The sequence below is a fragment of the Oncorhynchus keta genome, chromosome 5, assembly GCF_023373465.1.
Source record: "Oncorhynchus keta strain PuntledgeMale-10-30-2019 chromosome 5, Oket_V2, whole genome shotgun sequence".
NCBI lineage: Eukaryota > Metazoa > Chordata > Actinopteri > Salmoniformes > Salmonidae > Oncorhynchus > Oncorhynchus keta.
The window spans coordinates 21,270,078-21,293,269 of record NC_068425.1 but is presented as its reverse complement, the minus strand read 5'-3'; the positions used below and the strand labels follow the sequence as shown (position 1 = coordinate 21,293,269).

The 23,192-nt window shown below is 43.8% G+C and overlaps 1 protein-coding gene across 1 annotated transcript in view; it reads right to left on the bottom strand.

Moving 5' to 3' along the window:
* The window catches only part of LOC118384710 (transmembrane protein 104-like), a 79,733-nt gene that overhangs the window by 20,377 nt on the left and 36,164 nt on the right, over positions 1 to 23,192 (bottom strand). Inside the window, exon 9 of the mRNA XM_035771450.2 lies at positions 4,742 to 4,835. Within this exon, the coding sequence (XP_035627343.1) occupies positions 4,742 to 4,835 (94 nt within the window). The remainder of the gene's footprint in view (positions 1 to 4,741; positions 4,836 to 23,192) is intronic.

Genomic DNA, 23,192 nt, shown 5'->3' with positions numbered 1-23,192 from the left:
AGATTCAGCTGTTTATATATCAATCAGTATGGCGACTAAGTCAGGGAAAGCCAAATCTAAGTCTAGATATACAGATGTACACACAATTTTAGAAGAAATTGATCGGAAAAGTGAGACAGAGATTGTTGTAGGACGATTAATTTAGCGATTCCCAAGTGGAGGACTATTTTTTCAATGGAGAGGCCACTGTGTATAATCTGTAATGCCTGCAGAAGAGGAACAATGTCACCGTTTTGGACTGGTAAATTATTTTCATGCTAATGCCCTTGTTTGAAATTAATAATATATATTTTTTAATTTTAGAAGCAATATATAAAAATGTAATGTGATGAAATTATGTAATGAAATGTAATGAAAAGTGATGAAATGTGTCTGCCGCCCCACCCCAACCACATTATATAGCCAATTTGAGGCTGTTGAGGGGAGGGCAGGCCCACAACAATGGCCAAAGTGAAATGGAGACAGTAGATACAGCTGATCTGTTGTAATATAATACAGACAGTAGATCTAGCTGGTCTGTCATAATATAAGAGAGACAGTAGATCTAGCTGAAATGTCATAATATAAAAGAGACAGTAGATCTATAATAATATATTCAACCTTATGTTCCCTGTACTCTATATAAACAGTGGGGCAAAAAAGTATTGTGTCAGCCACAAATTGTGCAAGTTCTCCCACTTAAAAAGATGTTAGAGGCCTGTAATTTTCATCATAGGTACACTTCAACAATGACAGACAAAATTAGGGGGGAATCCAGAAAATCACATTGTAGGATTTTTTTATGAATTTATTTGCAAATTATGGTGGAAAATAAATATATGGCCAATAACAAAAGTGTCTCAATACTTTGTTATATACCCTTTGTTGGCAATGACAGAGGTCAAATGTTTTCTGTAAGTCTTCACAAGGTTTTTGCTGGTATTTTGGCCCATTCCTCCATGCTGATCTCCTCTAGAGCAGTGATGTTTTGGGGCTGTTGCTGGGCAACACGGACTTTCAACTCCCTCCAAAGATTTTCTATGGGGTTGAGATCAGGAGACTGGCTAGGCCACTCTATGACCTTGAAATTCTTCTAACGAAGCCACTCCTTCGTTGCCCGGGCGGTGTGTTTGGGATCATTGTTATGCTGAAAGACCCAGCCACGTTTCATCTTCAATGCCCTTGCTGATGGAAGGGGGTTTTCACTCAAAATCTCACGATACATGGCCCCATTCATTCTTTCCTTTACATGGATCAGTCATCCTGGTCCCTTTGTAGAAAAACAGCCCCAAAGCATGATGTTTCCACCCCCATGCTTCACAGTAGGTATGGTGTTCTTTGGATGCAACTCAGCATTCTTTGTCCTCCAAACATGACGAGTTGAGTTTTTACCAAAAAGTTCTATTTTGGTTTCATCTGACCATATGACATTCTCCCAATCTTCTTCTGGATCATCCAAATGCTCTCCAGCAAACTTCAGACGGGCCTGGACATGTACTGGCTTAAGCAGGGGGACACGTCTGGCACTGCAGGATTTGAGTCCCTGGCGGCGTAGTGTGTTACTGATGGTAGGCTTTGTTACTTTGGTCCCAGCTCTCTGCAGGTCATTCACTAGGTCCCCCTGTGTGGTTCTGGGATTTTTGCTCACCGTTCTTGTGATCATTTTAACCCCACGGGGTGAGTTCTTGCGTGGAGCCCCAGATCGAGGGAGATTATCAGTGGACTTGTATGTCTTCCATTTCCTAATAATTGCTCCCACAGTTGATTTCTTCAAACCAAGCTGCTTACCTATTGCAGATTCAGTCTTCCCAGCCTGGTGCAAGTCTACAATTTTGTTTCTGGTGTCCTTTGACAGCTCTTTGGTCTTGGCCATAGTGGAGTTTGGAGTGTGACTGTTTGAGGTTGTGGACAGGTGTCTTTTATAGTGATATCAAGTTCAAACAGGTAACGAGTGGAGGACAGAGGAGCCTCTTAAAGAAGAAGTTACAGGTCTGTGAGAGCCAGAAATCTTGCTTGTTTGTAGGTGACCAAATACTTATTTTCCACCATAATTTGCAAATAAATTCATAAAAAAATCATACAATGTGACTTTCTGGATTTTCTTCTCCTCATTTTTTCTGTCATAGTTGAAATGTACCTATGATGGAAATTACAGGCCTCTCTCATCTTTTTAAGTGGGAGAACTTGCACAATTGGTGGCTGACTAAATACTTTTTTGCCCCACTGTATATCTGTTTATTACACCTCAGCAGAACAATATTGTATAGAGCTTTGGCAAAGTGGGTGATGTTATATCCTTCTTGTTTGGCCCTGTCTGGGGGTCTCATCGGATGGGGCCACAGTGTCTCCTGACCCCTCCTGTCTCAGCCTCCAGTATTTATGCTGCAGTAGTTTATGTGTCGGGGGGCTAGGGTCAGTTTGTTATATCTAGAGTACTTCTTCTGTCTTATCCGGTGTCCTGTGAATTTAAGTATGCTCTCTCTAATTCTCTCTCTCGGAGGACCTGAGCCCTAGGACCATGCATCAGGACTACCTGGCATGATAACTCCTTGCTGTCCCCAGTCCACCTGGCCTTGCTGCTGTTTACTCTTGAGGTGCTGTCCTGTTGCATCCTCTACAACTACTGTGATTATTATTATTTGACCCTGCTGGTCATCTATGAACGTTTGAAAATCTCGGCCATGTTCTGTTATAATCTCCACCCGGCACAGCCAGAAGAGGACTGGCCACCCCTCATAGCCTGGTTCCTCTCTAGGTTTCTTCTTAGGTTTTGGCCTTTCTAGGCAGTTTTTCCTAGCCACCGTGCTTCTACACCTGCATTGCTTGCTGTTTGGGGTTTTAGGCTGGGTTTCTGTACAGCACTTTGAGATATTAGCTGATGTACGAAGGGCTATATAAATACATTTGATTTGATAGAGGACTGAGGGTCTTCCAAACATTGAAAGTGTGTAAATAGTTACCCATGTTATTTTGTAAATGTATATATTTTTTTCTTCATATTTTTTCTCTCGATTTTTCATTTGTTTCAAAATGTATACCTTCACCAATTTGGCCACTTGGGTACATTTGGGCTACTTGTGTGGGACACCTGGGTGACTTCATGATAAATGTCATGTAAGCACACTCATTATGGAAGTTATCATTCTGAAACTTTGCACAAGTACTGTTGCCCTCTATTTTTCACTGAAATTGTCCCCATCATCCTATCGGAATGTTTGTTTTATGTTGTTCATTTTCAAGATGATACAACAATTTTTAAAAAACGTGTGGTTTTTTTTCATTGTATTATCTAAACCAGATCTATTGTGTTATATTCTCCTACATTCAATTCACATTTACACAAACTTCAGAGTGTTTTCTTTCAAATGGTACCAATAATATACATATCCTTGCTTCTGGACCAGAGCTACAGGCAGTTAGATTTGGGTATGTCTTCAGGCGGAAATTTTAAAAAGTAGGGGGGTAGCTCTAAGAGGTTAAATTGATCAATTAGGTTAGGTCTCCTGTTAATTCCTCTGAGATGAGCTAAACATTAGAAATATACCTAAACTAAAAAAAAAAACACAACATTTTTGACACTAGAGATGTAGGACTCAAGCATGCTGTCTAGCCCATTCATATTTCTTCATCCGTCTGTACCTCCTAAACTTCGGGCCCATAAGGTTTGTCTTATAGGATTTAAAAAATGGTCTCCAACCCTGTGTTTGATGGCTGCATAAACACCTCAGCTTTCAGTGCCCTATACTTTGAAGGCAGGCCATCTATCCCCATGCTCTGTGGCACCGGTGCAGTAAGGAAACAAAGAGCTGCCACTGCGGCCATTTTGAATCATTAGCTGGTGCTGTAGAGAAGCCTGCAGAGGTGACACAGCCAATCAATCAAAGGTAGAGCCAGGGGAGGGCGGGAATATAAAAGGGAGTGGGAGGGGTGTAGCCAGAATCCCAGGGTGCTTTGTCGATAGCCAGATAATGGACAGTGTGTGTTGTTTATGTGCACGCAACTGTGTGTGTGTGTGTGTGTGTGTGTGTGTGTGTGTGTGCGCATGCACGCCTGTGTGTGTGTCTGCCCTGTGTGTTGTTGTGGGTGCCAGTAGTATGCCCACACGGGGGTGGCAGCAGAGCCATGATTCAGTAGTGTTGTGATTTTAACAGCAGGTCCAGGACGGGCGGTTTATTTTCGTCCGTCGCCCTGTGAGTGACGGTCCAATCAGGCCTGGGACGGGCTGTCAGGCCTGTCAGGCTGAGGGATGAGAGGAGATGGGAATCAGGACACGGAGCGGGACTGCCGTATGATCGACGGACCCAGGCACGGGAGCCACGGAGAGGAGAGGGAAGAGGAATGAACGAGGAAGATGAAGAGGAGGACTGCTCCCACCAAGGTTCAGAACGTCAGCCAGGTGGAATAAAGTTTTTTTCCTAAACGTTTGCAACAGTGACAAAGAGCAATCTGGGAGAAGGCGTGAGACCGTGACCCGGGGATAATGGAGTGTGATATTTAATCGAAGGAATGACACACCCTCCATCATGCAGACAAACTTGGAGATAATGCACATTAAAGCACTTCCTAAATAAATACCCATGACAGATTTACCATTTCGATAAAGTTCCTGGGAATTTCACCGCTTGAATTGCTCTACCTACAAAATACATTGAGATCCACATTTAATGTGATTATTTGAAGATGCATGCCTTGAGTCTGTCCAGAGCAACCTTTATCAGCCTATGGTGTTTGTATACCTTAAGGTAAGATAGGTTACTCTTACCGATCCAGCGCATGAGTGAGGTGAGGATCTGGAGGTATTTAGTCTTCTGAGCATCGAAGAAGACGAAAGGGCCCAACATCAAGGTGAAGATGCTCTGTAGAGAGGGAGAGATCATCTTAAAACACATTGGAAATCATTTTATACAACATATTCACAAACCAGTGTGTGTTTGGGTTGTGTTTATACTTCCACATTTATGCTTTTCTAGGTCCAGAGCATGGGAAATAAATGACAAATGGTACAATTGGATTTTTCCAAGATGAAAAGAGATAACTCTGTTTTCACGAGAACATGAGGCTATTTATTCCCTTTCCACCCAATATACACCAAACCCCAAAATAAAAAATGTAAGTTGAAATCCTATGAAGCCATCATAGTACCGATTGCCTCATAACAAAGATGGGTCTTATCGAGAGTTGCAATCATCAGTGGCTTCAGCCCCCTCTCTCTATTCCCCATCTATCCCATTCTCTCTGACAATCCCATGTCTGATAGCGGAGGTTGAGTGACGTGTGATCTCAAGGCCAGTCACTTCAGTGGCATGTCATCTGAAGAGGAGCCTGCAGGGTAGAACTCACACAGTCAGACACAATAATCTCTAACAGGGCCTGGGGGTGAGAGCTCAATCAGGACACCAAAGTGGGGACAGAAAGACAGAAAGATACAGATCGAGAAATGTTCCAGAAAACCGATCTGCTCCAGTCACTCTCCATCTCCAGGACCTCTGACCCCTCCCATGAACCTCCCTAACTCCACCCTCACTCTGTGCTGTATTTACAGGGTGGGCCCATGGGTTGTGAGGGCAGGACACAGAGGTCAGTGTTGGTAAAATAAGTGTGAGACAGGACAGAGAATGTAGACAGCCTCTACCTGCACAAGGAGGCCATCCACTGGGGACAGGGAAGGGTACAGTGCTGGCTGAATGCTAATACCAAGGACCAGCCGACAGGGAAGGGTGGGATAGGTGGGACCAGACTCATTTAAAACTTTATTATTTCCAGAATTATGGATGAGAATTGTGAATCCCAGGTGTCAGGAGATGAATGGTGCTGAATAGCACTTAATACCAGCTACGGGTGACTGCTACAAATCAGTGCAGAATTCCCGGAAATGTACTACATCTTGGAGCGACAGACATAAATGTGCAATAGTCATTAATGTGTAATGGAGGAGGCATTATGGAAAGTGTGGAGTGTCCTAAAGAAGGTTAAGTCGTTAACGGTTGAGTGACAGTGAGACATATTTCAACGCTGAATGGTCAGTGGTGTCTGGGTCTGCCTCTGTACCTGTGGTATGAGACAGTCTAACGTGTCATACTTCATCCTCCAGCCAGACAACAGTCCATCACAGGCCTGATGATACCTCCCATCCATCTGCCACCAAGTAATGGACTGCTACCACTCTTGGCCTGAGAAGACATGGTATATGCCGTCTCAGAGGTGGGGAATATGTGCTTTTCAAGAATAGGGAGGCAGGTAGCCTAGTGGTAAGAGCGTTGGACTAGTAACCGAAAGGATGCAAGATCGACCGGACGAAGATCCGTAAAAACAGAGATTCTCCATGAATGTGAAGAGCATGTTAGAACGGGACCTTTTCACTGCCATTGCTGGAGGCAACATATGGTCTCTACAGAAGAGGAGATAGTTCTGTGGATGAGACTGGTGTTAAGGCAGTAGTGCGCATGTGGCTGGAGGGGAGAGCTGAGTGGGTCTGCTATGAAAGAAATATGTTTTTTTAAAGCAAACAAAAAAGTAAGAAAACAAAAAAGATGATGCAAACTTCTGTCTATCTCATGAAAGAGAAAAGAAACAAAGTTATAATTTTAAAATGGATCTTGTTTATAAAAAAATTAAAATACGAGTGGGGAGGCATAGTGTCTGTGGGGTGGCTGATGAATTTCACCCTTCTTGTGCAGTTAGCACCACACATGAATCAAGACCCCTCCTCTAACCAATTACAACCTCCCACCACCACAGCCAGACGATAAGGCCTCAGGACACTGGACTACACTTAACCACAGCACAACAGCCAGAGGAAGCAACACAAAAACACAAAACACAAAACACAAAACAATTCAAATGGATAAAGAATACGAACAGCAAAAACAGCTCTGTGCTGTATCTTGATAAGGCTTTGTCGGTGAAGGCCAGCATTGACTTACAGAAGGTTGGAGAGAGCCTTTCATCTCTGACAGAGAGAGCAGAGAAGAAAGAAACCATTTTGCCAACAATGTTTTGTGATGGTAATGACAAATAGGATGGGGAATGGGGTGGCATCACACTGGCAAGCGATGCCAAAGCCAGGACCGGAAGGGAAGGCTGGCAGAGGGGCAGGGCTGGAGGCAAGAGAGGCATGGCTTGTGTACAGTATGGGGGGGGAGGAACAGAGGGAGTGTGGGTGAGGGGCGAGGGCATCAGGTGCCATGTGCTGTAGGGTGACTCAGACCCAGTGTTGGCAGGGCCTTAGGAGCAGGAGGACACAGGGGGGGGGGGCGCAGAGAGAGAGAGACGGAGGAACAGAGCGACAAGAGGCACTGCTGCAGGAGATAACACTTTCCCAGTCACTCTCTTCAGAACCTATAACAACACACTCTGCACCATCTTACTATAGGACGGAGAAGGAACCTAGAGACAGGGACAATGAAGTGAAAAGGCCAAAAGAAACATCATTAAAATAAAAGCTGCAAATTCAGAGCCGTAGACGGACGTTTTTAGAGCAAGGAGGCCTACTAACCTGACTCAGTTACACCAGCTCTGTCAAGAGGAATGGGCCAAGATTCCCCCAACTTATTGTGGCAAGCTTGTGGAAGGCTACCTGAAACATTTGACCCAAGTTAAACAATTTAAAGGCAACGCTATCAAATACTAATTGAGTGTATGTAAACGTCTGACCCACTGGGAATGTGATGAAAGAAATAAAAGCTGAAATAAATCATTCTCTACTATTATTCTGACATTTCACATTCTTAAAATAAAGTGGTGATACTAACTGACCTAAGACAGGGAATTCAGGAATTGTGAAAAACTGAGTTTAAATGCATGTGGCTAAGGTGTATGTAAACTTGCGACTTCAACTGTGTGTGTACACACACACACACACGATAATTGTTGTGACAGGAAAAATGATAATGGCATGGGGATAATATCAGTCTTCACTAATCAAAGGCTGGCTCATTCATGGCTTCTGACTCAGACTTGAGGACAACATCACTAATAAAGCGGTTGGGACTGTGATTCAATTCAAGTCCACTTTGGGCCAGCTATTATCATCCTCAGAACCAATGACAGTGAAAACATGTTCTTTCAAATCCCTAGCCCTCAGCGCCATCTGTGTTCAGTGATCTTTCATTTGAAAGGCGGTTCTGCTATTAATAAGGTTTGGTGTAGACGGAGTCAGTGCCCACGGGCCAGCCAAGCACTCAGGTGGACTTATTTAGGACTGTCAAGGAGACACAGGAAGCAAAGCACTCCCTGCCAAGTATGCAAGAGGGAAAAACATAGACAATATAGGTAGAGTTCAATGTCTTAGGAAGATTGACTGGCACTTGGTTTCGATGCATTTAATTCTACGTTCAAGACGCTCTACTGATTTGTTAATCTCACTCTTCCCTGCGCTGCACTGAAATAGATTTTTGTTTATGCATGTTCTTTCCTGACCCAGAGTGCTTACGTTTCAAACTTATGCAATAAAAGTATCCATAGTGAGAACAAACGCTGTCATGGAGAAAACATTATTTTCCTTCCCTCTCTTCGCGGTGTGCTGATGATTTTGTTCTGGCAGAGTGACACCCTCAATCATGACTTGGAGTGTTTCATTTTTGACGACAATGACATTCTTAAGCATCAGCCATTTCTTGCCTCAATATCAGACAACGGTGAGCAACACCAAACCTGCCACAATCACACACTTGAGTGAAATGCAATAAAAAATAAGACAGAGATGAAAACTGCAAAAGTGACCAGGCTGAAGACGGATACAAACACTGATTTATTCTATTACCCCAGCTGAAAGGGTACACACTCTCTCCACAGACCATTAGAGCACTTCTGGAAGCAAGAGACAAGCGAACAGACCCCCTAGGGACAATATCCTATCTGATAACAATGACAGGAGAACATGTGTAGTTCTGTTTTTGCCATAATCATTAGTCAATATGTGGTTTGTTGCCAGGTGGACACACAGTAAAATAGTGTTTTAACCACAATTCTGGCACTACACACAGACCCTTAATTTAGATTGTGACCAATGTTCCTACACGCAGCTCCCCAGGGCTGCCGCCCACAATTGCCAGCTTGCACAGAGACGCACAAAGGTGAACTTCACTCATCTTTACCAGTTTTTTTGCCCCAAACGTGTACATTTCTGGCCATTTAGAAAAGCGAGTTAGGTAAAGAGCTGTTTATGTCTTGAACGGGCAGGGTTGTATTTTAAGACAGGCTTGTACAAGCAAAGAAGCCAATAGTGAGGGTAGCATACAGTTTTATATGGTTATTTGTTATAATAATGTATGGGGATAATAATACATTTTATTTTGTAAAGTGGTTTCTTGCATTAAGCACAATACAACTCCTTGTCTGAAGGACAAGTGGCTAAACAGGTTAATGTCAGGTCCTGCATGTTTTCAAAAGCCTCATGGAATGTGGGCTTACAATGAACACTGCAATGGCTGCTACTGTAGGCTGTATCATAGAACAGCTTTCAATAGCTATTTCCATGTTAAAATGTTACGGGATGCATTTCTCCATTGTTTTTGATGGTAGGTCACTCTTGTGGGCCTGCATTATGATCAAATAGCCACAGTAGTCTACTTGGCCACTGTTAAAACTTAAAAAGCGGGTACAGCCAGTGTTCACAGTAAAAGCGCCGGAAGTTGCACAGAATTTCTACAGGATTCAAGTTTGTACTCAGCAGACCTAAAATTTGCTCAGTGCCGAAAGAAATGATGGAACATTGATGGTGACCCAGAAAAAGAGAAGGCTCAAATTACACCATCCGTTTCTCATCATGTCTCACTGTCAGGACCAGAGGGCCTGGAGATCTCCTGCCACCTCCTCTCTCACATTCTCCATCTCTCTTTTCCATCTCTCTCTCTCTTCCTCTTCACACAGTAGGTATCTCCAGCAGGCCATCCCACTCCAGACAGCCATGTGGCTACAGTAATGAGCTCCCCAGCCGAGCAGGCCACCTCCTGTGCATGGTGGGGAGGTGAGCTCATTCACTGGAGTGCTGGGAATGACTCACCTGTCAGTTCAATCACCATGGGACTAGAGTCACCAAAGTGCTGGAGAAGAAGACTTTCTGGGTTTGGTGCTTTTGTTGAAAGTGCCCTCTCAGTTTGGTTATAGAGTTGAGAGATGATGTGTGATCATGAAATATACTAGTAGTGTTATGGGAACTACACATTCATTGATATCAATCGAACTTAAAAACCCAAATCATTGGTTTGTTTAATCTGCCGGTGTCCATAATCTCTCCAAAGATCATGGTGGAAAAAGTGGCTGACAATCAATGTCAACAAGTAATCACTATTTTATGTGAAAGATTTGTGTGTAAGGGAATCGTGTGTATGCAACAGCCTTTGATTAGCTTTGGCTTGCGTCATCTTTGAGTCAATCCGTTGGTCTGGTTAATCACTGCATGTGTAAGTATTTCACGTGGGCACTTCAACCATTACAGTTGGCCCACATAACAAATCTCTGATCCATGCACCCATTTGAATAATTAATCACCATATTGGTTACCTCATTCTGGAGGGGTCAGCCAGATACTAACCACCACACAGCTGTCTTGGTGCTCTAGGATAGGTTGGTTACAGGGATTGGATTCAAATCTGCATCACTTGACTGCTACAAAGCTGTTTGGCATCTTGCTTTTATATTGCTTAGTATTCTGGCCATTGTGTTATTTCTGGTGTTTGGGTGGAGGCGGAGGGGGTTAATGGATGAAAACCCGGAAGCCAGAGACCACTCATGGTGAATTCTCTACGCTCATGGTCATGAGAATGCCATGTGGTCATGCAGCCTGGAACACTGTAATCCACCCACCATCAAAACAGCAGAACAAAGATTACTATTCCCAATCCCCACAGTCCCAAGATCCCCAGCCATTTGTTTCAGATGTTAATCTTCATTTCGGACAGATTTCACATGGAAAAACCTACATGGGTGGGAGGAGGGAGATAGGATTCCATTCCGGCTCATTTCTGACTAATGAGGATAAATGATAAAATACATTAAATAACAATTCAACTGAGGTCACCGGTTTCCTTTCAACTTCCTTCGAAAGAAAAAACAAGAGAGGTTGGGTGGATGCGGCTCTACTGATTTATACAGGTACAGAGGAGCGTGGTACCATCTTTTAGAATGTGTTTATTAATTTATGGAAGACTGCTTGACAGGATATTGGCATCTCGAAAGGAAAAATCAGCATGTGCACAAGCGAATGGATAGGCTAACGAGATGGACGACTGCTACAAACCAAACATTCACATATTTGAATAAAAACGCCAGGTCCATTGATTTGCCTTCAACCAAATTCAACCCTACTCAACGCATATTCATTGTTAAATATTCAGACTCCCTTCATTCTCAGAACCATCACTATCTCTACTCTGGTGGTGTTTCCTGTGATTCAGAGAGGAAAAGGGTTTGTCCGTTTGGAGTGACTGTACGACTGGAACCATTATTCAGAGGCCAGTGAGAGCAGGTCTGTGGTTGCAGCCCTGTAGTGACTGATGGGTGTGAGCTGGGAGACTGGGTCAACGTGTGATGAACACTGAAGCGACAGTGTTTCTCCCAGCTGGCCACTGGCACTCAGTGGAGGGACGTTATACAGCAACAGCAGGAGTGTGAAGGTACGAACACAGAAACTATGATCCACTACTAACAGCACGGGCCCACTGATCTCAGAGATCTAAGTGGGCTCTGCCAAGGCTGTTCATCGCTGGGCTGTTGCTTTCCCTCAAACTCATAAGTGACACTGATGATGAGCCTCAATAGGATGTACTGAGAATGTGAGAACAAAAAAAACAGGGTTATTCCCAACTCCGAGCATGCGCTGACCAACTGGCAAGTGTCTTCACCGACATGTTCAACCTCTTTCTGAAAGAGTTTGTAATACTAACATGTTTCAAGCAGACCACCATAGCCCCTGTGCCTAAGAAACCTAACCTGCCTAAATGACTACTGACCCATAGCACTCACGTCTGTAGCCATGAAATGCTTTGAAAGGCTGGTCATGGCTCACAACACCATCATCCAAGACACCCTGGACCCACTCCAATGTGCATAACGCACCAACAGATCCACATATGATGCAATCTCTATTGCACTCCACACTGCCCTTTCACACCTGGACAAAAGGAACACCTATGTGAGAATACTATTCATTGACTACAGCTCAGGGTTCAACACCATAGTGCCCTCAAAGCTCATCACTAAGCTAAAGATACTGGAACTAAACATCTCCCAACTGGATCCTGAACTTCCTGACTGGCCACCCCCAGGTGGTAAGGGTGGGTAAAATCACATCCACCACACTGATCCTCAACACGGGGCCCCCTCAGGGGTGCGTGTTCAGTCCCCTCCAGTGATCCCTGTTCACTCATGACTGCACGGCCAGGCATGACTCCAACAACATTAAGTTTGCTATCTATGACAGACAAAATGAGAAAAAAAAATCCAGAAAATCACATGTAAACTTCTGACCCACTGGGAATGTGATGAAAGAAATAAAAGCTCAAGTAAATTACTCTCTACTATTATTCTGACATTTCACATTCTTAACCGCTCTGGGATAGCGTCCCACCTCGCCAGTGAAAGTGCAGGGCACCAAATTCAAAACAAAAATCTCATAATTAAATGACTCAAGCATACAAGTATTTTACATCATTTTAAAGATAAAATTCCCGTTAATCCAGCCACAGTGTCTGATTTCATTTTTTTTTTTTACAACGAAAGCACCAAACGATTATGGTAGGTCACCACCAACTCACAGAAAAACACAGCCCTTTTTCCAACCAAAGAGAGGGGTCACAAAAATCACAAATAGAGATCAAATGAATCACTAATCTTTCATAATCTTCATCAGATGACACTCATAGGACTTCATGTTACACAATACATGTATGATTTGTTCGATAAAGTGCATATTTATATAGAGAAATCGCATTTTACATTGGCGTGTTACGTTCAGTAGTTCTAAAACATGCGGTAATTGTGCAGAGCCACATTATTTACAGAAATACTCATTATAAATGTTGATGAAAATACAAGTGTTATACATGGAATTAGAGATATACTTTTCCTTAATGCAACCGCTGTGTCAGATTTTTAAAAAAACTTTAAGGAAAAAGCAAACCAAGCAATAATCTGAGCACAGCGTGCAGCCAAAAAGATATTTGCCATATTGTGTAGTCAAAATTAGTCGGAAATTGCACTATAAATATTAACTTACCTTTGATGATCTTCATCAGAATGCACTCCCAGGAATCCCAGTGCCATGATAAATATTTGATTTGTTTGATAATGTCCATCATTTATGTCCAAATAGCTTCTTTTGTTAGCGTGTTTGGTAAACAAATCTAAACGCGCGTTCAGGTCCAGCCGACCGTCAGACGAAAAATTCAAAATGTTATATTACAGCCCATATAAACTTGTCAAACTAAGTATAGAATCAATCTTTACGGTGTTTTTTTATCATAAACGTTCAATAATGTTCCAGCCAGAGAATTCCATTGTCTGTAGAAAAGCAATGGAACAAGAGCGAACTCTCTCGTGACTGCGCCTCAGAGCCTTTGGCAATCTGCCAGACACCTGGCTCAATCAGCTCTCATTCGCCCCCACCTCACAGTAGAAGCCTGAAACAACATTCTAAAGACTGTTGACATCTAGTGGAAGCCTTAGGGAGTGCAACATGACCCCATTTACACTGTATATTGGAATGGCAAAGAGGTGAAAACTACAAACCTCAGATTACCCACTTCCTGGTTGAGTGTCTTCTATCTAATACTACTAATAATATGCATATATTAGAATCTGGGACAGAGTAGCAGGCAGTTTACTCTGGGCACCTTATTCATCCAAGCTCCTCAATACTGCCCCCCTGTCACCAAGAAGTTAAAATAAAGTGGTGATCCTAACTGACCTGAAACAGGAGAATTTTTACCGGGATTAAATGTCAGGAATTGTGAAAACTGAGTTGAAATGCAGTTGGCTAAGGTATGTAAACTTCCGACTTCAACTGTACATACAATAGGCCACAAAAGCCCATGAGGGATGTATAAACCCAAACTGATGGTGATAACAAGTCAATTGATTCATTGAACATGGTGAGAGCAAGGGGAACAAGGAGAGAAATGAGAGGAGAAAGCAGAAGAGAGTGAGATTAAAAGGAGGGCAACACATATGAGAAGGAAAGAGGAGGGCCTACGGGGCAGTAGCACCATGTACTCTCAAACGTTCTGAAGCTTTGCGTATGTCAGGATGAAAGAGAGACTACCTGCTGCATCATTAATCACCAAAATGCATTATTATCAAGCAGCCATAATTAAAAAACTAAATTAATTATCAAATAAATTGATGCTTAAATAGAAAAGATTGCCTTGCCGAATTTCCTAAACAACCAACACCCAGTCCTCGCTCTAATGAAAAAAAATGAAAGCAATTAAGAAACAAGGCTATATTTTTATTTATTGAGACAAATTGAATTAACTGATTTAGGGATACAAACATTAGGCCTCTCCATTTTAATCTGTGTGCAGAGGAACACCACAGACTGTCACGAAAGTGTATCAAGCTCATCCATGATCACATATTCAACAAGGGTAGTAGGGTACTCACACAGTGTAGGAGGATTGGGATGTTTCTACTGCATGGACCAAGGGGGCTTAATTCAGTGTTAAGAGGCATAAATCATAAACACCATTCTTTATTTGCAGCGAGGGGGAATGTTTGAATTCAAATGTATCAAGTACAGTTTTTTCACACCATGAACATTATTTTATTTTCTATTCAGAAAATGACAGTTCAAACCTGCATTCTTGACGAGCAAAAATAGTTGTTTTTATGTTGGAGATATTCAGTTACAACAGAGTTGGATTCAGATAGGCCTAAAGTTTTCTAATCAGAAGCACGCTTCCCATTGGCGTCACCGTAAAACTGCATACAGACGATCTTCAAAACTGAAACTAAGGGCTCAGACATGTCAATAGCTTTTGCTGGCCGAGAGTGTTTAGCACCTCTGAACTTAATTTGCAAACTGAGTGCGCACCTATTTTCAGGAACGACCAATATTGGTTGATTGTTTGGTCGTTAAGCTGTTGGTCGACAGAGATTGCTTTAGTAGAGAAGTAACAAATAAATATATATAAATATTTGCGCCCATCTCAGTGAACTAATTGATTGCGGAGGCCTAGACTAAAAGCCAATGTATGCTTGATTCAAAAATGTGGTTCCATATGGAGTGTGAGAAGCAACAGCGGAACCTCCAGAGGCATGCAGAGGCCAAATCGAGCTCTGTACCCCTTCACCATGCCCCTCGCAAATTGTTTAACAATGCAGAGGGCTCTGTACAGCTCCGCATTGACATGATTGGTTGATGGTAGGTGGGGGCGGTACATCCTATATAAAAACAAACTCACTTCCTTGACAACAGCTCTGCACTGCTCCGTGAAGGGCATGAAGTATGAATTCCCTGACTTCTGCTGAGACCATATCACCATTAATGCTTCATGGCCAACGCTGACGACTGATTGATCATGCGCCCAGGTGCACAATGCACTTCCCTCTCCAGAATGCGCTCTCTCTCCTGCCAATTTGTGCACATTAATTGATTCAGAATTTTGTGCGAATTGTTTACGTTTGACTGTTAGTGTACATCAATTCCCCATTACATACAGTACATTCAGAAAGTATTCAGACCCCTAGACTTTTCCCACTGTTACGTTACAGCCTAATTCTAAAGTGGATAAAATCATTTTTTCACCCTCATCAATCTACACACAATACCCCATAATGACAAAGCAAAAATAATTTTAGCATTTTGGCAAATTTATTAAAAATAAAAACCTGAAATATCAGTTACATAAGTATTCAGACCCTTTACTCAGTACTTTGTTGAAGCACCTGGCAGCAATTACAGCCTTGAGTGTTCATGGGTATGACGCTACAAGCTTGGTACCTGTATTTGGGAAGTTTCTCCCATTCCTCTCTGCAGTTCCTCTCAAGCTCTGTCAGGTTGGATGGGGAGCGTCGCTGCACAGCTATTTTCAGGTCTCTCCAGAGATGTTAGATCGGGTTCAAGTCTGGGCTCTGGCTGGGCCACTCCAGGACATTCAGAGACTTGTCCCGACTTGTCCCGCTCCTACATTGTCTTGGCTGTGTGCTTAGGGTCATTGTCCTGTTGGAAGGTGAACCTTCGCCCCAGTGAGGTCCTGAGTGCTCTTGAGAAGGTTTTCATTAAAGGATCTCTCTGTACTTTGCTCCGTTCATCTTCCCCTCAATCCTGACTAGTCTCCCAGTCCCTGCCACTGAAAAACATCCCCACAGTATGATACTGCCACCACCATGCTTCACCAAAGGGATGGTGCCAGGTTTCCTCCAGACGTGAAGCTTGGCATTCAGGCCAAAGAGTTCAATCTTGGTTTCATCAGACCAGAGAATCTTGTTTCTCATGGTCAGAGTCCTTTATGTGCCTTTTGGCAAACTCCAAGCGGGCTGTCATGTACCTTTTACTGAGGAGTGGCTTCTTGGTGGTTCCAAACTTCTTCCATTTAAGAATGACGGAGGCCACTGTGTTCTTGGGGACCTTCAATGCTGCAGAAATGTTTTGGTACCCTTCCCCAGATCTGTACCTCGACACAATCCTGTCTCGGAGCTCTACAGCCAATTCCTTCAACCTCATAGCTTAGTTTTTGTTTTGCCATGCACTGTCAACTGTGGGACCTTGTATAGACAGGTGTGTGCCTTTCCAAATCATGTCCAAACAATTTAATTTACCACAGAATAAGGCTGTAACGTAATAAAATGTGAAAAAGGGGAAGGGGTCTGAATAGTTTCTGAATTAATTTTATATTACCAATAGTACATTTAAGGTAAATTCCTATCATATTTCATCTACAATGTTTGTTACTTTGGTTGCGGTCATTTAATTTAATGCATTCAATATTATTCCAGTCTTCCTGTTCTCATTGTCGAAGTGAACACATTGTTTGCAGAGTGCACAACCTATGCTACTCTTGGTTTGTTTAATTCCATTTACGGGTTCTGTCAATTTAGTCATTGTATTTTGTTTGGAGCGCTCCTGTCAATGTTGAGTAAGGATGCACACGCATAGAAGTAGGCTTATTGGCTACCTGGCCTGCGCACAAATGTAGGAATATAAATATGCCAATTTGGGGATCTGCTATTATTCCTGATTGGCTTAACACACCACCACTAATGAATGACCTGTGGAGCTTCTCAAAGTGATGTTTTCTTCACCTCAAACAGCAAGCAAACAAAGTTTGTTTTTACATCCATTGATAATTACAATAGTTCCTCGATGCATTTGAAAAATCTTTCCAGCTCTCTCCCTTTCGATAACTACTCAGCGTGGGGAAAAATGTCATGCCCTGATCCAGTGGAAAAGTCAGAAAGTAAGCTTCTTATCAGTGCTGGACTTAGGTTCCGGTATGGTTTATATTTAAGTGCAGGAGCTCCACAATCATTTTGAGCTAATATTCTATAAGAGGAACAGCTCTCAGCTCCAGTGAGCTCCAGCCCAAGTCGTGCACTGCTTCTTAGCCTACAGCTGTGTCTGTACCGAGCTCACTGGCGCAGCAAACTGAGGGCCCAGAATATTTTATACAATGTTGCTAAGTTCACTAGCGCAAGCTTTGAGCCAGAACCAAGTTAATAGTTGATACCATGTTTAAAGTTTGTTGCAGAGGCCATGTGTAGCCAATGTGATTTAAAGGATATAAATATGTATTTTTTTTATCTGGATATTTCTACCTGCAGGCTGCAATGTTTTTATTTTTGGCTTTATAAGGGCAACTTTTGCATAGTTAGAAATGGCAATATAAGTGACTTTTTTAGGGTTGTATCATTTTCATGTAGATAGAATTTTGATAAACCACACGACAATGATTGAGATATGTTGAAGATGTTATTATAAATAGAATCGCATGAAAAATGTAGGCAGTCCGACATCTACAGCGGAGGTCCCTAAAACACAGCGTGCTGAATGATCTACAGACGAATGCTAGATCTACATTCGGTGCGATGTGTGTGTGAGCCCCAACTCCTGCAGTCTTCAGAAGAATTACATTACTAGAACTGCATCGAACAACTTGTTTTGATCCCCCCAAAAAGTAATTCTGCTGTACAAACACAAAATACATAAATGACTTGAAGGGATGTTAGGCCTGGGCTCATTCATTATTTTCCCCTCAGTGAGTGTAGGAGAGACACACAGAGACAGAGGCTTTATTGGATATAAAGGAGAGCTTATCTTGAGGTAGCAGCAGCCTTGCCATCCCCCTGTGTGACGAACAGCCATAGACTCATCAATGTCAGATCTCCTCTGCATCAACTGTGGATGCATCACCGGCCCTGCAGGCCCAGAGGTCACTATCAGGCAAGCGGAAACTGAACACTTCCAAAATAAGGGATATAAAACCACCAGAGATGAATAAACAACACTGTCTCTCTCCGTGGACATGGCTTGTGTGTGAAAGTCCACCTATGGAGGAGGCTTCAGGAAGTCAGTGAGCCAGGCTGAGACTATGGACGTGTTGGAAACCTGTCAGATAGAATGGGTCAGTGTCTCTGACAGGATCTTTATACAGAGGTGTGTGTGGACCCAAGTAGCCTGACATACAGGGTTCCCACTGGACCTCCACACCCAGTACACACAGACTCTACCCAAAACTGAGCTTGCTTCAATAACTGTCTAAAATATGACCGTACAATGCTAAATTAGAAAATTGCAACTTTGACAAGGCTACAAGGAACACATTTTATCTTGATTCCATTAGCTTCACACTCACCAAGGTCAAGCTGATGTCCAGATGTATGAGCCTAATGGTTAGCTCATGGCTGCCGTCATTGTGAGATGTGTGAAAATAATAAAAACCACCTCAACACTCATCTTTCTCATACACAGCACGCACTCAGTGGAAGTGGGATATACTCAACACAGACGCTTTTATTGTTAATTAAGTAGATGACACAGGAGACAACCATCTAGTCTCTACGCAAATAAAGATGACTGTAATGAGAGGAAGGATGGCAGCAGCCAGAGAATGGGATGGAACAGGACATGGAGGAGGTAAGTGTAGGTGGGGGGGGGGTTAGTGTAGATGGATGGGACAGGACATGGAGGAGGTAAGTGTAGTTGAGGGGGGGTAAGTCTAGATGGATTGGACAGGACATGGAGGAGGTAAGTGTAGGTGAGGGGAGGGGGTAGGTGTAGATGGGATGGGTCAGGACATGGAAGTGGTAAGTGTAGGTAGATGGGGGGACAGGACATGGAGGAGGTAAGTGTAGATGGGATGGGAAAAGGATATGGAGGTAGGTGAAGGACATGGGGGGTAAGTGTAGATGGGATGGGATGGGACAGGACATGGAGGAGGTAAGTGTAGGTGAGGTTCAGTGTAGATGGGATGGGACAGGACATGGAGGAGGTAAGTGTAGATGGGATGGGACAGGACATGGAGGAGGTAAGTGTAGTGTAGATGGGAGGAGGTAAGTAGATGGGATAGGTGAGGTGAGGGAGGTTCAGGTGGGGGGTAAGTGTAGATGGGATGGGACAGGACATGGAGGAGGTAAGTGTAGGTGATGGAGGGGGGTTGAGGGGATGTTCAGTGTAGATGGGATGGTACAGGACATGGAGGAGGTAAGTGTAGGTGACAGGACATGGAGGAGGGGGGTAAGTGTAGATGGGATGGGACAGGACATGGAGGAGGTAAGTGTAGAGGTGATGGGGGGATGTTCAGTGTCGATGGGATGGGACAGGACATGGAGGAGGTAAGTGTAGGTGAGGGGGTTCAGTGTAGATGGGATGGGACAGGACATGGAGGTGGGGTGGGGGGTAAGTGTAGGTGACATGGGGAGATGTTCAGTGTAGTGGGATGGGGGACATGGAGGCCATGGAGGAGGTAAGTGATGGGAGGACAGGGCATGGGGAGATGTTCAGTGTCGATGGGACAGGACATGGAGGAGGTAAGTGTTGGTGAGGGGGATGTTCAGTGTCGATGGGATGGGACAGGACATGGAGGAGGTAAGTGTAGGTGAGGGGGATGTTCAGTGTCGATGGGATGGGACAGGACATGGAGGAGGTAAGTGTAGGTGAGGTTCAGTGTAGATGGGATGGGACAGGACATGGAGGAGGTAAGTGTTGGTGAGGGGGATGTTCAGTGTCGATGGGATGGGACAGGACATGGAGGAGGTAAGTGTTGGTGAGGGGGATGTTCAGTGTCGATGGGATGGGACAGGACATGGAGGAGGTAAGTGTAGGTGAGGTTCAGTGTAGATGGGACAGGACATGGAGGAGGTAAGTGTTGGTGAGGGGGATGTTCAGTGTCGATGGGATGGGACAGGACATGGAGGAGGTAAGTGTAGGTGAGGGAGATGTTCAGTGTCGATGGGATGGGACAGGACATGGAGGAGGTAAGTGTAGGTGAGGGGGGTGGTAAATGTAGATGGGATGGGACAGGACATGGAGGAGGTACAGTGCCTTGCGAAAGTATTCGGCTCCCTTGAACTTTGCGACCTTTTGCCACATTTCAGCCTTCAAACATAAAGATATAAAACTGTATTTTTTGTGAAGAATCAACAACAAGTGGGACACAATCATGAAGTGGAACGACATTTATTGGATATGTCAAACTTTTTTAACAAATCAAAAACTGAAAAATTGGGCGTGCAAAATTATTCAGCCCCTTTACTTTCAATGCAGCAAACTCTCTCCAGAAGTTGAGTGAGGATCTCTGAATGATCTAATGTTGACCTAAATGACTAATGATGATAAATACAATCCACCTGTGTGTAATCAAGTCTCCGTATAAATGCACCTGCACTGTGATAGTCTCAGAGGTCCATTAAAAGCGCAGAGAAAATCATGAAGAACAAGGAACACACCAGGCAGGTCCGAGATACTGTTGTGAAGAAGTTTAAAGCCGGATTTGGATACAAAAAGATTTCCCAAGCTTTAAACATCCCAACAAGCACTGTGCAAGCGATAATATTGAAATGGAATAAGTATCAGACCACTGCAAATCTACCAAGACCTGGCCGTCCCTCTAAACTTTCAGCTCATACAAGGAGAAGACTGATCAGAGATGCAGCCAAGAGGCCCATGATCACTCTGGATGAACTGCAGAGATCTACAGCTGTGGTGGGAGACTCTGTCCATAGGACAACAATCAGTCGTATATTGCACAAATCTGGCCTTTATGGAAGAGTGGCAAGAAGAAAGCCATTTCTTAAAGATATCCATAAAAAGTGTCGTTTAAAGTTTGCCACAAGCCACCTGGGAGACACACCAAACATGTGGAAGAAGGTGCTCTGGTCAGATGAAACCAAAATTGAACTTTTTGGCAACAATGCAAAACGTTATGTTTGGCGTAAAAGCAACACAGCTCATCACCCTGAACACCATCCCCACTGTCAAACATGGTGGTGGCAGCATCATGGTTTGGGCCTGCTTTTCTTCAGCGGGGACAGGGAAGATGGTTAAAATTGATGGGAAGATGGATGGAGCCAAATACAGGACCATTCTGGAAGAAAACCTGATGGAGTCTGCAAAAGACCTGAGACTGGGACGGAGATTTGTCTTCCAACAAGACAATGATCCAAAACATAAAGCAAAATCTACAATGGAATGGTTCAAAAATAAACATATCCAGGTGTTAGAATGGCCAAGTCAAAGTCCAGACCTGAATCCAATCGAGAATCTGTGTAAAGAACTGAAAATTGCTGTTCACAAATGCTCTCCATCCAACCTCACTGAGCTCGAGCTGTTTTGCAAGGAGGAATGGGAAAAAAATTCAGTCTCTCGATGTGCAAAACTGATAGAGACATACCCCAAGCGACTTACAGCTGTAATCACAGCAAAAGGTGGCGCTACAAAGTATTAACTTAAGGGGGCTGAATAATTTTGCATGCCCAATTTTTCAGTTTTTGATTTGTTAAAAAAGTTTGAAATATCCAATAAATGTCGTTCCACTTCATGATTGTGTCCCACTTGTTGTTGATTCTTCACAAAAAAATACAGTTTTATATCTTTATGTTTGAAGCCTGAAATGTGGCAAAAGGTCGCAAAGTTCAAGGGGGCCGAATACTTTCGCAAGGCACTGTAAGTGTAGATGGGATGGGACAGGACATGGAGGAGGTAAGTGTAGGTGAGGGGGTGGGGGGGGTAAGTGTAGATGGGATGGGACAGGACATGGAGGAGGTAAGTGTAGGTGAGGGGAGGGTAAGTTTAGATGGGATGGGATGGGACAGGACAGGACAGGACATGGAGGAAGTAAGTGTAGGTGAGGGTAAGTGTAGATGGGATGGGACATGGAGGTGGTAGGTGTAGGTGAGGGGGTAAGTGTAGATGGGATGGGACATTGAGGAGGTGAGTGTAGGTGAGGGGGGGTAAGTGTAGACGGGATGGGACAGGACATGGAGGAGGTAAGTATAGGTGGGGGGTTCACTGTAGATGGGATGGGACAGGACATGGAGGAGGTAAGTGTAGGTGAGGGGGGGTAAGTGTAGACGGGATGGGACAGGACATGGAGGAGGTAAGTATAGGTGGGGGTTCACTGTAGATGGGATGGGACAGGACATGGAGGAGGTAAGTGTAGGTGAGGGGGGGTAAGTGTAGATGGGATGGGACAGGACATGGAGGAGGTAAGTGTAGGTGAGGGGGGTAAGTGTAGATGGGATGGGACAGGACATGGAGGAGGTAAGTATAGGTGAGGGGGGTAAGTGCAGATGGGATGGGACAGGACACGGAGGTGGTAAGTGTCGGTGGGGGGTTCAGCGTAGATGGGATGGGACAGGACATGGAGGTAAGTGTAGGTGAGGGGGGTAAGTGTAGATGGGATATTTTGCCACCTGCCTGTGACTATTTAACACATCAGAATTGCACAACACTACAGTAATGCAGTTGAGCCCAATTCCTCTTCACTCTGTCTCAGTTGGAGATGACAGAACACTAATGAAGGAAGTTGAAGCAGACGTCAGTAAAATCAAAGGAGTTTGACCTGTGGTATTTCAAATGTACACACCTCTGTTGGTCTAGCCCACATGAAGACTAAAGCATGCATATAGATGCATCTTTATTTATTTCACTGCAGTACTAATAAATCACGCTGGCTGGGCTTGTCATTGCCAGCTAGTATTTGTTAGGCCAAGAGTTTCACAATCCACCAGCATTCCTAGGTCAGCATCCAGTCTCAAGACAGTCTGACAGAGAATCC